General features: G+C 35.6%; 1 protein-coding gene across 2 annotated transcripts in view; it reads right to left on the reverse strand.

The window, feature by feature from the left end:
* The window catches only part of KIAA1958 (KIAA1958 ortholog), a 187020-nt gene that overhangs the window by 34117 nt on the left and 133569 nt on the right, over positions 1 to 19334 (reverse strand). The window contains exon 3 of one of the 2 annotated variants that reach the window (XM_067743644.1): positions 18217 to 18300. The exons of the other annotated variant lie outside the window; for it this stretch is intronic. Within the exon in view, the coding sequence (XP_067599745.1) occupies positions 18217 to 18300 (84 nt within the window). The remainder of the gene's footprint in view (positions 1 to 18216; positions 18301 to 19334) is intronic. 2 annotated transcript variants of the gene reach the window in all.

Genomic DNA, 19334 nt, shown 5'->3' on the forward strand with positions numbered 1-19334 from the left:
TAGAGCCCGCAAGCCACAACTACTGAGCCTGCGTGCCACAACTACTGAAGCCCGCGCGCCTGGAGCCCGTGCTCCACAACAGGAGAAGCCACCGCAGTGAGAGGCCCGCACACTGCAACGGGGAGTGGCCCCGCTCGCCGCAGCTGGGGAGGGCCTGCGTGCAGCAATGAAGACCCAACACAGACAAAAGTAAGTAAATAAATAAACTTATTTAAAAAAAAAGTAACACCAAGAGATGGATTTGAAAGACTAACAAAATTAACAAACTATTAAGAAAAAAAGAAGAGTCTGTGCAGTTCAAACCTGTGTTGTTCAAGGATCAACTATAATGCCAAACCTAAAACTTCTGCTAGAGAATAGAAAAAGAGGGAACACTATCCAATGTCTTCTATAGGGCAGCATAACTTTTCTATAAACATACGACAAGAGTAACACAATAAAATTACAAGCCAGCACAGCTCATAAACACAGACCCAAAATCCGTAACACAAAATGAGCAAATTGAATGCCTACCTCACACCTAAACAAAAAAAGCAATTCCAAACTTTTTACCTAAATGTGAATGGTAAAACAATAAAGCTTCTAGAAGGAAACACAGGAGGCCATTTTTTTATTACCTTGGGGTAGGTATATACTTTTAAACAGAACATCAATACTATTACCTCAAAAGTGAAAATTTGATAAATTGGATTTCATTAAGATTAAAAAGACATTTATCAAAATGTACCATAAGGAGAGTAAACAGGCAAGTCATATATATAGTGGGAGAAAATTTTTGAAGTGCATATAATTGACAAATCAAATAGAAGGCAGATAGTCCAATTAAAAATGGACAAACTTGAATGGGCACGGCATAAAATAAGAAATATCATTTATATTTCAGGAAATATAAATTAAAATATACTCATCAATATGTCTAAAATAAAAAACAAAATATGCAAATATCTAGTGTTGATGAGGGTGTGGAACAACAGGAACACTATTACTCAGCTGGTAGGACTGTCGATTTGGACACTTTGGAAACCAACTGGCAGCAACTACTCAAGTTGAACAAACACACATTCTATGATCCAGCAATCCTACACATAAGTATATACCACACAGAAATGTGTACGTGTGTACTAAATGGCCTGTATATATGAGTGTTCACAAAAGCATAATTAATAATAAATAAGGACTTCCCTGGTGGTGCAGTGGTTAAGACTCCATGCTCCCAACGCAGGGGGCCCAGGTTCGATCCCTGGTCAGGGAACTAGATTCCACAGGCATGCCGCAACCAAGAGTTCGCATGCCACAACTAAGGAGCCGGTGAGCTGCAACTAAGGACCCCGTGAGCTGCAACCAAGGAGCCCGCCTGCCGCAACTAAGGAGCCCACATGTCACAACTAAGGAACCCACGTGCCACAACTAAGGAGCTGGAAAGCCACAACTAAGGAGCTGTCAAGCCTCAACTAAGACCTGGTGCAACCAAATAAATAAATATTAAATAAATAGCCCCAAACTGGAAATAACCCTATGTCCATAAATAGCAGAATGCATATGAAACTGTAAAATATTTATACAATGAGTTATTACATAATAAAGGAGGAATGGGCTACTGGAACAAATCATATGTACAAACATGGATGAATCCCACAAACACAATGTTAAGGAAAAGAAGCCAGACACAATAGAGTACATTGAAATGGTCCATTTATATAATTCAAGAACAGATGAAAATGACTCTATGGTGAAGTAATATAGTGGATACCTTAGGGAGATAACAAAGGGAGGAGGCCACACGAGGGAAACTTCTGGGGTTCTGTCTTCCTCTGGGTGGTTACAGCAATACGTTTGCTTCATAAAAATTTATCAAGTTGTACACTAATGATCTGTGCACTTTTCTGTTTTAAAATTCAATAAGAAAACTTTACCCCAAATCCTTAAAATTAAAAATGTACAGGCATATCTCATATTGCAGGTTGTTTCCACAATAAAGCGAATATCGCAATAAAGGTACACAATTTGTTTGGTTTCCCAAAGTGAATATAAAAGTTATGTTTACACTATACTGTAGTCTATTAAGTGTGCAATAGCATTATGTCTAAAAGAACAAATATACAAACCTTAATTTAAATGTACTTTGTTGCTAAAAAATGTCAACCAAAGTCTGAGCCTTCAGCGAGCTGTAACCTTTTGGCAATAGTGACCTCAAAGATCACTGATCACAGATACCATAACAAATATAATGAAGAAAATATGTGAAATACTGCCAGAATTACCAAAAACATGACACAAAGACATGAAGAGAGCAAATGCTGTTGGAGAAATGGTGCTGATACACTTGCTTGATATCGGGTTGTCACAAACTTTCAATTTGTAAAAAAATGCAGTATCTGCAAAGCTCAATAAAGTGGACTGCAATAAAACGAGGTGTACCTGTATATACAAACTTAATAAATGAAAAGTTATACCATGTACCTGTATGGGAAGGCTCAATAATATAAAGATTTTTAACTTCTTCAAGTAATCTTTAATTCAATGTAATTCTAATTAAAATCTCCCTCTTTGTTGTTACTTGTCAGGTTGATTCTAAAATTTATCTAGAGAGTAAATGCATAAAAAAAGGAAGGCAATTTTGAAAATAATAACTGGCAGGCCCTGCCCTGAAAGATAAAAACATGTACTATAACACTGCAATAATTTAAAGTGTTAAGTTCTGGTAAAGAAATAGACAAATAGATTAATGCTACTGAATAGTCCAGAAAAGGTCTGTGTAAATATGCAAACTGAATATACAGTCACCCAGGACCTGCCCCACCCTGACCCCCACAGATACCAAAATCCAAGGATGCTCAAGCCCCATATAAAATGGCCTAGTATTTGCATATAACCTATGCATACACTCCTGTATACTTTAAATCATCTCTAGGTTACTTATAATATCCAATACAATGTAAGTGCTATGTAAGTAGTTGCCTGGCAGAAAATTCAAGTTGGAACTTTCTGGGATTTTTTTTTTTTTGATCCGAGGTTGGCTGAACCTGCAAATGTGAAACCCACAGGTACAGAAGGCCAACTGTATAATAAAGGCTCCAATTAAAATTGCTGGGGAAAACATGGACTCTTCAGTAAATGCTTTAAGAGAATAAGCTATTGAGTTGGAAAAACAAAAACAAAGCAAATAATGTAAAATAGATAGCTAGTGGGAAGCAGCCTTATAGCATAGGGAGATCAGCTCGGTGCTTTGTGTCCACCCAGAAGGGTGGGGTAGGGAGGGAGGGTGGGAGGGAGACACAAGCAGGAGGAGATATGGGGATGTATGTATACGTATAGCTGATTCACTTCGTTATAAAGCAGAAACTAACACATCATTGTAAAGCAATTATACTCCAATAAAGATGTTAAAAAATACAAAAAACAAAGCAAATTTAGATTCTTATTTCATATGACAAGCAAATAACACATTTCCAAATGGATCTATTTTCAAAAAGCTGTTTCCATAAAGAAGACAATTTTCATGATTTTGGGAATAAGGAAAGCCTTTCTCAGTCTGACACAACCTAGAGGTGTAAAAATAGATTAACAAATCAGACATAAACATTCAAAAGTTCTGCACTGAATAAATTTTAAAAGACAATAAATAGTCCTGGAGAAAATACCTATAACAAAGTGACAAAGTCCATATGAAAAGGTTCTCCAAATCAACTGGAAAAGACAGGCCCAGAATATGACACGCAATTATTCAAAGAATACAAATAACAAAAAGCAATAGTAATCAGACATTATAATCAAAATAGGATGTAATTCATTTGTTAGATTGGCAAAAATACAAAAAGGTCCATATCTAAAGACTGCCCTAAGATATGGGGGAACTTGCACTAGTATAGAAAAAAATTTGCAAAAATACACATCACACTGGTTAATAATGACTTCTCTGGGATTTTTAAGTTTTACAATATTAGTGTATTATTCTTGCAAATTTTTTTTTTTTTTTTTTTTTTGCGATACACGGGCCTCTCACTGTTGTGGCCTCTCCCGTTGCGGAGCACAGGCTCCGGACGCACAGGCCCAGCGGCCATGGCTCACGGGCCCAGCCGCTCCGCAGCATGTGGGATCTTCCCGGACCAGGGCACGAACCCGTGTCCCCTGCATCGGCAGGCGGACTCTCAACCACTGCGCCACCAGGGAAGCCCTATTCTTGCAAATTTTAAAAATCACTAGGACTTTAGAAATGTGTATGTAGGAAAAATAAATTAAATGTTCTTTTTATTTGACCCAGGAATTCCTCTTTTAGAAATTTATCCTAAGGATTTAACCAGAGATATGTACAAAAATGTATGCTCAAGGGTGTTCTTTAAGGCAAATTTATAAAAGTGAAAAACTTGAAACAAACCCAAACCAACAAAAGAATTGTAAAATAGATTTTGGTACAACTGTGCAGTGAAAAACCATGTAACCATATAATTATCACATTTTCAAAGGCTAAATACCTTTTAAAATGTAAAAAACAGTAAAAACAATTTGACTACAATTTTTGAAGTACATTTATGCATAAAAAATTCCAAAATAAAACAGGAAAACATTAAAAGTTGTTATTTATGTGTAGTAAGATTCCTGTGATTTTTATTTCCTATTATTAGTTTTTGCCAAATTATTCACAATGAATATTTATTTATTGCCTTAACGTTTTTAAAACATTATAAATTTTAATAAAGAAAATGCTTTTTGAAAAAACAATAGTTCTGGGACTTCCCTGGTGGCACTGTGGTTAAGAATCCACCTGCCAATGTAGGGGACACGGGTTTGATCTCTGGTCTGGGAAGATCCCACATGCTGTGGAGCAACTAAGCCCGTGTGCCACAACTACTGAGCCCGCGTGCCACAACTACTGAGCCCGCGTGCCACAACTACTGAAGCCCGCGTGCCTAAAGCCTGTGCTCTGCAACAAGAGAAGCCACCACAATGAGAAGCCCGCGCACCTCAATGAAGAGTAGCCCCCACTCGCCACAACTTGAGAAAGTCCACGCACAGCAACAAAGACCCAATGCAGCCAAAAATAAACAAATAAAATAAATTAAAAATCCTTATTAAAAAAAAAGGGAGCATTATTCAATACAAAAGACTGGAGAAAGTAAATCAAATTCAAAAATAGTAGAGTGAATCAATAAAAATAAAACAAATTAATGAACTGGAAAAGATATAAATTGGAATAGATAAAAAATGAAAATATGTAATCTTTGAAAAGACCTATAAATTTGACAAACTTCTAGCAAATATGACAGAAAGAAAGAGAGAAAGAAGAGGAAAGGAATCCCGCGCTCCTAGAGCCCGTGCTCCACAAGAGAAGCCACCGCAATGACAAGCCCGCGCACCGCAAGGAAGAGTAGCTCCCCACTGGCTGCAACTAGAGAAAGCCCGTGCACAGCAATGAAGACCCAACACAGCCAAAAATAAATAAATAAATAAATTTATAAAAAAAAGAAAAATAGCTCAGTCTGAAAATGTCTGCTACCAAATTCAATGCTTTTTTTTTAACACATCTTTTCGATGATATATCGCCAACGTTAAGTATTTAATACATATTAGTCATTTTTAGTCACTTAAAGTTTTCTTAGAAAAGATTATCGTTAATACATAAAAAATAAATAAAACTTTTAAAAAAAGAAAACATTTTCTGACTTGTAGGGTGAATATTCCTCAACTTGAATTCTAATATTTTTCCCCAACTGGAAAAATAAAATTTGTTACATTTTAAATGTATAATTTGTAAACACATTTGAAGATGAGGTCCTTGTTTCTAAAGTACTAAAAATACAAACTAAGCTATAACCATTTATAAAGTAGTTTTAATACAATTTAAAGTATTATAATACAAAAATACAGTAATTATTTCTATTTGGAATATTCAGCTTTCTATGGATAAATACTTTGGGAGACTATTCACAAACATGAAAGAAATTTATTTGCATTTCTGCAAAATAATTGTGAGAGAGAACGTTATATTTTCTGGGGTTTTAATTTACTTTTCTTTATTAAATAACTTTAATGACACAACAAGGATGTCTGAAGTTAATAATTATAATCATTTTGAACAACCATTCTTATTCTGCTCAAAGAGCACTGTCAAATGTGTTAAATGCAACAAATATCACATGGAGAATTTATCTGACCGAAAAGATTTTCCTAAAAATGAGGAAGTCTGGAACCTGACATCTACTTACCTTGGTATGACTTTACACAAATGGCTAACAGAGCTCCACAGATGGACAGAAAGACAGAGTTTGCAGTGGAGTCTTCTGCTCCACTAACAGGATTTTTAGGCCTGGGGCTCCAGGAAGCATATGATTAATTAGCTATAAATGCCTTCCGAAAGTGTCTTCCCTACCTATATGCTGTGTCTGAGCACTCACATGTAGAAATGCTTCTCATTCCATGATTTCCCCCTCCTCCGTGGTTAGGAGAAAACACCTGACATGGGATGCTTTACTCAGTATGCACTGACTATATCCTGAGGCTAATGCACTGTGACCAGGACAATTTTTTTTAAAACATGGTTTAACTTGTCTTTTAAACTGTTTGTTGCAGCTACAAAAATCAGCCAGCTTTGCAGTACCATTTATTGAATGAATGAAGACTGGTCATACCCAAATACAGACAAAATACTGTGATTAAAGCATGCTCTCATTATAGAGACATCACTGATACTCATTAGCTGATTTTATTGGATTGTTTTTCTTGTAAGTTTTAGGCTGTACCAACAAATACTGGAAACAATAGAAAAATCACACTACATTAGAGGCAAACATTATCATACAACAGAATAAGCCACTGGGACATAAAACTAGAATTTTATTTAGAGCACAGGTACACAGACAAATATGAAGCAAAAACAGTGAGCTGATAAAGATGAAAACATCTTGGTATAAAAGATCAGTGAGCAGCAAAATAAAAACGAAACCTATAGTATATTCTTAATAACAAAAAAGTTCTATCGTATTATTACAAATATCAACTGGCAGAAGATTAATTAACCAAGAGTATCACATTCACACATTTTAAATATTAACAGAAATTTCCCTCCATTTCAATACACCTTTCTCTTCTTTCTTTCACACATTATAATTGTAGCAGCTTAAAAAGAGAATTTTAAAAGTGAGCAAGCACACATATGCTTTTTTCATGTAAATCAGTTAAAAGCTACGTGGCCAGAAAATATATCAAATTGACTATCAAAAAGGGGGAAAGTAAATCCATCTTCAAAGAACAGTATCATATTTTTTCATAAAATTTTTCTAAGTATCGATTGTGGTGGTTATATTTCTAAACAGATGCCTAGTGTTAAATTATACTGACCAAATTGGTAAATCGACCTTTTTATTCCCAATTAACTTCCAAGTGGTAGAATAAAAGGAATTTTAAAATCATTCTTATAAGAAAGATGGAAGGGAAGAACTTATTTAAGTTGTATACAGCATTCATTCTATGAAATCACCAAAGTTCCTTAACAGATCAATGAGTCTCTAAATGTGATTGTGTTGAATCCAAAATGCTTCTAGTCATTATCTACCAGTTTTCAGGCCTATGGGGTTACAAGTTATGTTTTCGGATTACAACGAAAATGTACAAACTATGAGGCTAATCTGGCAAATCTATGTCTAATTTCAGCAGTGAAAAAAAGGTTAAAGTCATGGTGGAAACAAACTCTAGAAACTAGAAACCTAATAAATATATATGTATTATTTGATTAAAAAATTGCCCTAGGCATAAAGGCCTCAGGACATACAAAAAGTACAAAAGACCCAAACAGGGTAAATAAACCCAAGAGCAGGATTCAAATAAATGTGTCCATTACTATCTAATAGAAACTGTTAATCATCATATCAGGACATATCACGCCATAATCTTTGGTGTTCAAAATATAAAAAGAATTGTAAGTACAAAGATCTTGCCTGAAAACTTCCAATGCAGGAACAAAGAAATATTTTAGTGTCACTCTGGAAGCCACTGGACAAGGGCGGAACTTCTTTAGAACATACATAATTGTATTTCCTTTTATTGCTTTGTCACCTCCATTGAGGGGCAAATGTTTAAAGCATATTCTGGAGAAAATGCTCATAGTTAAAATATGCCTTTCTTTTCCTGTAAGCAAAGATGTGGCAGGGGCCTTGAATTCATTTTAATATTCTTAGAATTAAATCAGCAATTTCAGAAGCAATGTTTCCAAATACAGCATTGGCTGCCACCATATATCTGACAGTCACACAGAAAGCCTCTATGTAACTAAGGAGACTGTCCCTTTATTAAAAGAATCTTATAATTATAAACTCACTGAACAGTCAGAATGAAACCCTGCATTACGTGAGTTTTGGAATGCTGGAAGGAAGAGCCTGCTTTTCTTAACATTTTATGATATTTCCCTTCCATTCTGAGTATACATGTATAAATAAAGTATAATGATATTTTCCCCATTTAACAAAGTATAGTAGAATTAATCCATTGAAATAATGTTCTCTCTAATGTCAGAGTTTGCTTGGAATTGCTGAGGCAAGCTGGAAACACCAGGAAGCAAACTAAAGACAGGTAGGCATGAAAAAATTCTGATGGTCATAAGGCAACCAAATATGTTAAGTAAGTCTACGCAAATGCTGAATATAAAAGTTAATATTTGGGAACTCTGAGGTTTCCATGGTCTCATAAATAAAATGAAAATACTAAATATTCTTATTAAATGCGATTTAAACAATACGCCATGATAACCAACAAAGATAATGTATGTGCCTCATAGTCTTCTGTTATTACATTGTTCAACCTAAAATATCTGGATCAAGGGAAATTATGCTGCTACATTGTCATTCTATTGAATTTCTCAAGTATCAGGGAAAAAAAAAGATTTAAGGGGGGAATATTAGGAAAGTTCAGAATTCTTGCTTTCTCTTTTTGCAAATGTTTCCCTTTCAAAGAGTTGGGGAAAGTGCAGAAGGAAAGCTGACCTGGAATCATACATATGAAGCAAGATTTTGAAGTTGGCATCACTTGACAACTATAACATTTCCTTCTGTAGAGGCCACTAAGTGCTGGTTCAAAATATTAAACAGCTAAGTACATACTTTCACAAGTCACACAAATGTTGACCGGCACAGCCTCTTAGCACAGTTTTTCAGTTTAACTACAATAAGTGATAGCAGCAATGGTTAACAATTCCACATAAATACCACAAACACACATATGAAAGAGCACCTAAAACATGCAAAATCTCAACAGCGACATCACTGAATATACACAATGCATAGAAATTGTAATGGTTTTTGGCAAGATGGTGTTTTTTTTTTTGTAACAAATACTTTATAAAACAAAAGTTCTTTTGTTATAAACGCTATTTAAAAAGTTGTAATATAATGAACTGTAGATATAAAAGTTCACTTAATCTGAGTGGATTAATACTAAGATGAACCTGCTACTTTATCCAGTATAAATAATCAATTATAAATTAATTTCTAGTGGAAGTATGTTAAGGTATTTGATTTATAAAATTTAAGAATTACAGAAAGTAAACAGGCATAAAAATCACTTAAATACAGTATGCACAATTACTGTTAGGATTCTATATTGCTGATTCTTCCTAATTCTACTTACCACAAATAAATAAACTATGCCAAAGCATTTTCAAAGCTCTTTGAAATGAGTGTATGATGGTAAAAATTTCTAATTCCAGTGTAATACAAAGAACATTAGAAGTCTAGTGAAATTCAACACTGAATTCAAGACATATAATTCCACTGTACCTTTTTAACATCCTAGAATTTCATCTTTTTTCTTCAACTATGATCTGGTAAACATAATTTATAAAACAAAAATTTGTTAGATTTAAAAAATACTTGTTTGAATTGCTTTTTAGAAGAGTAAGCTGGGTAATATAAGAATTTACAAATAGTTTGTATTTCTATGTCTTCCTGCTGTAGGTTTCTTTCTTTAGTTCTCATTTTCTTTCCCCTTCCTATCTCTAAGTAAATTCACTTCAGAAACATCCTAATTACATTGACAGAAATTTAATCCTTTTGATTGAAAATGTTCCAAATCTTCAAGATGATTTTTTATACTTTCCATAGACTAAAAAAGGGTATAGTACACTGTATTCAAAACCAATAATATAGATGCTATGTAGCTGGGTATTCAAAAGAATACCACTTTAAATAAAAAGTTACTTTTCAGTTCATAATCTATAACTGGAATTCATATACTTGAAAACTGTAGTTTGTTTCCCCTCCAGAAATGAAAACAATATAAATGGAGAAGGCTGAGACCTGTTCCTTAAAATAAAAGGTGATTACAGTTAGAGATTATCCCATCAAATCTCAAAAAGAAGTTGCTAAAAATTAAGGTGTAACATTACACAATGAAAAAAAGTTCACGTGCAAAATAGCCTATTTGGAAACTGGCAGCTTGAATCTAGTCCTTAATAGAAACTTGTTTGAGAGCTTAAAACACTATTAAAATTTTCAAAACAAGGATACCCCTTCTTACTCAGTGGGAAGGTAGGGTTGTTTTTCCTCCCTAAACCCTACCTATGGACTGGAAGTCAAGGTGCCTGGATCCTAGTTCTGGCTCTGATTCTAACAAAGTGTGTGCACCTGGGCATCCATCTAATCTCTCTGGGACTGATTCTCTCTTCTATAAAAGAAAAGGGATGGATTAGATTAGATGTTTTGAATCTTATTTTCCAGCCTGGCACACATGAAGGATGTGATAGAGGTAGTAGGTCATTCAGTCTAGTGAGTCTCAAAGTAGGAAGGTAGGGGTATAGGGAACATGAGAATTCCCGGGGGATCTGTGTTTCAGGATGTGTTCCCTTTGCGATCTCCATCCATCTCTGCCCTCCTTGCCTCCTCCCCCCAAGAAGACATGGTGACTCCTATTCTTCACAGCACTGAAAAAATCACTGGGCTAGATGATCTCTTAGGTCTTTTCCAGGTCCAGCCTCTATGATTATAATTCACTCAACAAAGATGATGGTTACTTTAATACTCTGACCTATTTTTTTTTTTTTGCGGTACGCGGGCCTCTCACTGTTGTGGCCTCTCCCGTTGCGGAGCACAGGCTCCGGACGCGCAGACTCAGCTGCCATGGCTCACAGGCTTACCCGCTCCATGGCATGTGGGATCTTCCCGGACCGGGGCACGAACCCGTGTCCCCTAAATCGGCAGGCAGACTCTCAACCACTGTGCCACCAGGGAAACCCTAATTAATATTCTGATCAAATTAGTACTCTGACCTAATTAAAACTGAGTCTAATTCAACAAAGGCATGGTTTACATAAAAACTCAATTTAAATGTATTAAAATGCTTTCTTTTAAAAAAATAATGCAATCTTCAGTACCAAATTAGGTCTTTTCTTCAGCTTTGGCAGGCCCAATTAGTCAATTTATAAACAGGATGGAGTATGAGAAATTTTGTTTATCTTTCTTTTCTCTGCTTAAAAAAGTAAAATCAGAGTTGTTGGCAGTTTACCAATATCATCCTCTCTTTTCTGTTTTTATATCAGTAGAAATACACCAACCACCAAAGGATGATATATGCAGTACATTTCTTTACCCCAGTTATGTTCTATGGCAAGGATCTCTTAAAATCACTCTATCTTCATCACTTTGCCTTATGAAAACCTATGTATTCATATCATCTCGGCCGGATCCAATGGGGAGGAGAAGCAATTATTCGAATACCATGCATTAAGGGAAAAACAACAAAAAAAACAATTGAGGATGCCCTTGCCAATGATGTATTTCTTAATAAGTAACTATCTACATCATATCATATGGTAGATTTGTGGAGATATATCTTGTATAAAGGAGTTCTGTTTGAGAAAAATCTTTTAAACTGATTGATACAGAACTTAATTCCTTAGATTTATAACTAGTTTTTCAAGAAGGAACCTTTTAAAAAATACCTTAATGTAATAAATTATCATACACTCCCCTTGATTTTTTCCCCTAGGCTTAGCAATTTATTTCCTTTATTACATGGTAGAGACTATTTATTTATAGATGTTAAGTATTAAAGCTTTGTTTTGGCTAGAGGAATAAAGATCAAAGTGCTCTTTTCCTGTAGATAAAGAAAACCAAACAGAAGAAGGCTGACTGAAATCAGAACTGTTTGTCTTTTAATATCTAAAACTGTAGAGATAGTCAAACTAGAAAAAATCTGAATGGCTTTAGTTGATCTCTAATACTGAGAACCATAAAGATACTATTTCCCCCCAAAAGCTTTCTGTTAAAAACAATCTTGACTGATTAAAAAACAAAATAATAACAAAATCCTCTATTAAATAATTTGCTGGCACCAATTTGCAGAGAAGACCAAACTCCCTGGCAGATCGGCAATCAATATTCATACCTGGTGGATGACTATATCAGCTTCTAGGCTTAAGAGAGGTATTTCCTCTGCCCAGAACCTCCCTCTTCTCTGTCTGAATTATAAGGAACTCTTTTGAAATAGGATTTTTGGTTTATATGGGGTAAAAACAAAGGACAATCATTTGTTAAAAAAATATAATTAGGGACTTCCCTGCTGGTCCAGTGCTTAAGTGGTTAAGATTTCATGCTTCCAATGCAGGGAGTGCAGGTTCGATCTCTGGCTGGGTAACTAAGATCCCACATGCGTGCAGCACAGCCCAAAAAAAAAAAAAAAAAAAAAAACCACACACACATATATATATATATATATATATATATAATTATTTGTCCATATACACATTCACCTCCATGACAAAATTAAGAGTTCTTTAAAGAATGACACAAACTTCTGCTCTCTACTCATGGCGAAGGGGAAACAAACTTTGCTGAATGTTCCATCTCAAAATAACCACAGTTAGGGGGCCTATATAATTTTATGCTGACAAACATGCCAGGGGATGGCACTGCTCTCAGTCAATTCAGAGTTGAAAGAATATTGATGATTTTATTATACAAGGGATTCCACTTACAATTTATCACTTCAGAGAATCTAAAGAAGCACAGTAAATCACTTTGTGAACAGGCAGCCACAGCAGAAAAGGTTAGTGCGTAATGGTAGCTGGATATAGTTTCAGATCCTGATACCCTTATGTATTAAGTAATGTAGGCAACCTATCTGACTTCTCTGGATTTCCTCATTTATAAAAGAAATAATGATACTTACCCTCACAGGACTATTGTAAGAATTAAGTGAAACAACTTACAAAAGCACTCAGTACCATGGTACGTTGTAAGTACTTAATAAGTGACACTCATTGATGACAGTCTGCACATTCTTATGCATTGTGCATCTATGTGAACACAATGGATGGTGTAGAAATGGCTTTACCTTATTACTGACTTTAAAACAGGCTCTAAAAGATCCTCCACAAAATACTCAAAGCAGTATTACGTATTCTACAGCAAACCAACATATTCAATGGCTAAATAATGGACAAACTGTGTGAGTAAAAATTTGAGAAACTATGCAAAATAGTATTGGCAGATAGTTTTTTGCTGGGCTCTCAAAAATGAAACCAAACTTCTATTACAGTATCTTTTATAAATGTTTTGAAAGCAGGAACTATTTTGTATATCTTTGTACCCCTCTTAGTGTCTAGACACTAGGTGTTCAAATATTTGTTGATAGAACTATAAATTTTCATCTCAGTGAAGTCATCTGATTTCATGGCATCTAGAACCTAAGCCATATGACTTAATTCGATGAAAGTATCAGCTAACCATGACCTAGTTGAAAAACCAGAGACCTGATCTATACTAGAAAACTTTCAGACTATTCTTTTGTAGATCAGGAAGTGATTTAACATGGGGAAAATTTAACACAGGGAAAACTAACTATAATAAAAATATTTTAAGTACCTGATATATTATAAATCATATTCAGACCACCCCTACTAACTATGATAACAGATGGACTCTTAAGAATAAGCTCTGTTGGATAAACAACCTGACTCTCTCTAACCTTTTCAAGTATTATGTTTTTTTTTTTTAAACTGCTACCATCTATGATTTTCAATAGCCAGGCACTCCCATGAATATAGAAGAAAAACAATTATGCAGCTTATGTCATCCAAATGCTGACAGATGGGTTTGGCATTTTTGTTGTAGACAGTGCAAAACTTCCAGAGTCATGTGAGGGGCACTGTGGAATTTCTTACATGACATTACATTGACCTTAAAGCGTAAACTGCAAATACAGTTTTATTGTTTTTGTATGAACCACAGGATTGCCTGGAAAGGCAGCATGTTCAGTTATAGTGAACACCTGCCGGACTGTTGAATTTTTGCTAAAGCACATACACGATTTTGGCATCAACCACTGCCGCAGTATGGATGTAATTTTTTAAAAAGTTAAAATAGCAAATAATACATATGGTATCTGGCAGTAGTATATCCTCAGTATTGTTTGTACAAAAACACAAAATTTAGAGGTAGTTGCCACTAATTTTTCATAATTTAATTATCCCCAAGAGTTACAATAATTCAGCTAAAATTCTACCAAGCCATTCTTCGTAAAACAGTTTTCTAAATTTAAATGTCACAACGTTCCTATTTGGTTTGAGTTATCAAAGCAAAATATAAATAAATAAAAAATAATTCACATTCTCAATCTGCGTTCTTCTAAATGAAACTGCTATAGGATTAAATAAGAGAGAGATTTTCAGTTTAGTACCTCAATATACACAAACAGGAATTCAAAATTTCCCAGTTCTGCTTTCTCAGTGCATACTGACTAACCTTCTTCCCCATGATAAACTTACTTTGCTGTCAAAAACAAGAGTTTTTATGCAGAAACAAAATGCACAATCACATTTTAAATGTTTTACAGAAATCTTTTTTTTAAAATGAGAGGTAACCTATGTTAAAAAAAAAAACAACTTATTTTTAAAACAGAGTTCTTTCACAGTAGGCTGTCATGTGCACTTCTGAGCCCATTACAGGGTAAGAAGAGGAAGGTTTTGTTAAGATAATTGGAAGAATGAGGCTCTGTGGTTCAAAATGACCAGAAGAGGGGGGACGAGGGGACACTGTGTGCCTTCATGAAAGATCACTCAGCCTTCCTTTTAATCAGACAGACTTGAGAGATGGGAAGGCACCATGTCCTCATCTCCAGCTCAAATCACTGGAAACTAATTACGGGTTGGAACTCAGAAAGGTAAATAGAAAAAACTCTGGAGTCAGATGACAGTACCATCTCCTTAGCTATAACCTGCTACATCTTGATCTCAACATAAAATGGAGATAATTAATCTTCTTTTCAAAGTTGTTGAAAGGATTAAAGACCATGTATACAGAAATAAATACGTATGTATTGAAATGTCTGAAGAAATATTTACTAAAATATTAACAGTGGTTATTTTTGGCTGGCAGATTTATGAGTACATATTTTGTTTTCTTTATGCTCATCTGGATTTTCTAATTTTCATAAATTAGTATTACTTATATAAGTGGTGCATGTAAGTCACTTAGCACACACGGTGCTGGTACACAGACTGGCTCAAAAATGGTGGCTACCATCATTATTAATACAAAAAGATAAAAGCAAAGTATCCTGCTCTTTCTTCTTGTTTCTGGATGCCTCTTTATGGAAGGAAAGTCATGAAATGAAGTAGATTGCATAACACAAAGGCCACGGCAGACTTCCCACTCCTGAGCCAAAGGAAAGGTCACAGCTTATTAGAGTAATGGGTCTTTATGTGTTTATGACTTAGTGTTGGGAAGAGCTGCCTAGCCATGGGAAAGCTCAGCTAACATGATGATTTAGCAAAGCAAATCAAAATGAAATTTGTCCTGGTCTGGTACAATAAATTAAAACATAAAATACCACCTAGTTTCCTAGCTAATGTGAATTATGAGGATGCTCTGAAGAACAAATACTTCCCAAATGAACGCCCAGATCCAACGAAGTGATTAAGATTTGGATTTTTTTTTAATGTGTTAATGATTATACAAGATAGGAACCTAGCTCATCTAAATTATTTTATTATTGAAGTATCTCAACTACTAATTCACCATAGGCTTGAAAATAAAGACCTTAGAAAAACCACCACAGAGAGTTGTTTAACCAAAATTATAATTATTATAATTGCAGATTATCACACATAAATGCATTTGTATTTACTGTAGAAGAAACTGCACATTTTCAAGGTTTGAATTCAGCTAAATTTGGTAACAAAATGTTGTTACCTAAAATGAGTGTCAATATTCCTTTGATCTCAACTACAGAGTCAAGTAATCCCCTAGGGAAAACAGACTGAAGTTCAATGCTTATAAATAAATAATTCAGGGGATTTGAGCTTTGAAGAGTATGAGGTTTTTGTTGTCTTGACTAGTGCTTCTAGATTTTTAGTAAGACTTTTCCATTCTCTACTTTCTCTTTATGTTTGATATACAATCTAATGCTTGGGAACATTTTCAAAGCTTTGGTAGTTTTAAATTTCTTGTAAATCTGATAATCAAACTTCATTTACATTGATTTCTTAGAAAACAAACAAAAAATTCTCTCCAGGTTCAAGCACAACAGTAAAAATGAGCTAGTAACAGTCTTTTTTGCCATAATATTGGACTTCGCATATTATTTTAAAATTATATAGCTTCCAAAAAGAATGGCACCTTTATTCCCTCCTTCTACCCTCCTCTGCCCCCAAAAGAAGTTAGCTAAACATCTAGATTTTCATAAATTGCAAAAAATGAGGCACAGAGACTAAAATCTAATTATGCTTAAAAAAAAAAAGACTGTAAATAATTTTTCTAGCTTATACCAACATTTTCTTATTCTGGATCTGACAGTTTTGTGTAAGCAGTAAAGTTAATGTTGTCTCCTCCTGATTAATGCAGAATTTTAAAAATTAAAAAAATAATGCCATTTATTAAGTAGACTAAAAATGAGAGGTGGGGTGGGAAGGAAAAGCAGGAGTTGAGGACACAAGTGTCTAGGCTGACTTTCAGTTTCCTTTTTGATAATTTTTTTAAAAAATGGAATTCTTTCTCTACTTTGTGTTGCCTGAGAACCACTATGGTTTTGTAAAGTCTATAACAGTAATTATATTTAATCACCACGAGTACATTTGTTTTAAGCCTATGAATACTACGTTAGTAATACTAAACTATCTCCATTGGCTTATTTGTAAAAAGAAAAATATATTATATATTTATATTCTTATAAAGTTAACACTGAGGGCCGAGGAAAGGGAACGAGAAGCAGTGTTTAATCACAGTTTCTCTGGACTCAATAACCAGACTGGGGTCTTGCTCAAGCCACCTGGTCAAGCAGTGTCTGAGGAAGAGTCATAGGAGGCAGAGACGATGAAATTGCCGCTGTTGGAGTGCCCGGCCACTGACTGGGCGGCCTGCTGGCTCAGATTGTTACAGATAAGCACCAGCTGGTTGCTCTGGGCCTCGGACAAGGTGCTGCAACTCTGATACACGCTGAAGTTGGTTTTCCTGCCAGGGATGTTCCCCTTCTCACACATGGTCTTCACCATCTTGGCCAGCTTGTTCTTGCCGAGGGCCTGGCAGTTGTACCAATGCAGAGCCGCCAAGTTCACGACCGGCTTAATGGACAGGTAGAAAGGGGCATCCTCATAGCGCATAGCAGGAGGACGCCGTTGGGCATACTCCTTATAGTCTTGTATGGGGCAGGTCTGTGGAGCATGCTGGGTGGCATACACACGGGAGTCTGTCCCCCCTCTCTTGGTTTTGGCATTTAGGTCACCAGTGTCTTGACCCATCCACTCCAAGTACTCCAGCCCCGTTTCTGTTACCCGGAGCCGAATATCACCCCACTTTAAGGTAGACCCATGGAAGCCCGTACAGTGCCCAAAAGCTTTTGTGTTGTTGAGCCAGACGAGGTTGAGCAGACCCTCAGGGTTATAGCGGCTTAGCAGTCCCCTTTTCCGCAGAATGAGCTCATCAGCAAAGGTGAGCTTCATGGACTTGTGTGGCTTATTTCCTTTTCCTTTGCAGCGGAGTTCAATTTGCTTCTGTTTCAGGGCCTCTTGGGAGCGCTTGAATTCCTTATCCCTGGTGATACTGTAGCCATACCTGTGTTCTTTTAGGTACCGTTCAAGTCCACACTGGTAATTGGCCAAGCTGTTGGGTTCATACTCGGATCCATCCTTCTGCCTGGCATCCACAAAGAAAGAGGCCAAGTAGGCATCCAACTCCTTGCAAGGGATGACATAAATCTCTCTTGTTTCAGAAGGATACTTGGAGATGAGGAACTCCCGGAAATTGCGGAGCGCGGTCTGCGTGCTCCGGATGGTTTTCTCATTCTGCTCCCTGCTGAGCTCAGCTGCTCTTTCATCCTGGTCTGCAACAAATTGGGGAGGGGAGGGATAAAGAGGGTGTTGATGAGTTCAGACAATGCACTTTCTACTCTGAAATAAAGTTTCCTTTTATAATGAAAAAGAGAAAGAAGGAATCAATTTTACAGAGATTACTAATAAATGTTATTTACATACCTGTTGCATTATAATAGCCAACTTCAGTTTCACAAATGATGTACTAGACAAGAGACGGCCCACTACAATCAAAATGAGCTTCTCATGTCATTGGCACATAGTTTAGTGCACGAAGATTTGTGGAAAGAGTGGGATTAGAGGCAGCCTTCGTTTTAGGAAAAAAGACAGAGGTGTGCTATTTACCCTAATGCAGTGCGCGAGGGCCCCATCAGAGCAACACACGTATTTTAAATCACTTCATTTGTGAAACCAGAGGTTGTACTGGTTCCATTTTATTGAATTAAACAAAAATATTCGAATCTGTTATTTAGCATTATCTCTAGAGATCTATATTTAAAAATTACTAAATAGATCATTTACAGCAGTTAACGAGACACATTCTACAGCAATTCAGGTAAACGTGGTTTATAAATATTCTATATGTAATTGCAGGGCAGTTTATAATAAGTGATAAAAATATTTTGTGTTTTGCAAAATGAAAACAGACTCATAAATACAGAGAACAAATGGGTGGCTGCCAGACAGGAAAGAGGTGGGAAGGTGGGGCAAAATAGGTGAAGGGGATTAAGAGGTACAAACTTCCAATTATATAAATAAGTCACAGGGATATAATACACAGCTTAAGGAATATGGTCATTAATACTGTAATAACTTTGTACAGGGACAGATGGTTACTAGATTTATTGTGGTGATCATTTCATAATGTATGCAAATGTCAAATAATTATGTAATACACTTGAAACTAATATAATATTGTATATCAACTATATTTCAACACAAAAAAACTTGGTGTTTTGGGAAAGTAATGAGGATAAAACTTCACAGCTATAAAGACAGGACAATGAAATTTGAGTAAGGCTATTATAATCAAGATGTAAGGAAG

Source organism: Pseudorca crassidens, chromosome 7 (assembly GCF_039906515.1).
Source record: "Pseudorca crassidens isolate mPseCra1 chromosome 7, mPseCra1.hap1, whole genome shotgun sequence".
In the NCBI taxonomy this organism is placed as follows: Eukaryota; Metazoa; Chordata; class Mammalia; order Artiodactyla; family Delphinidae; genus Pseudorca; species Pseudorca crassidens.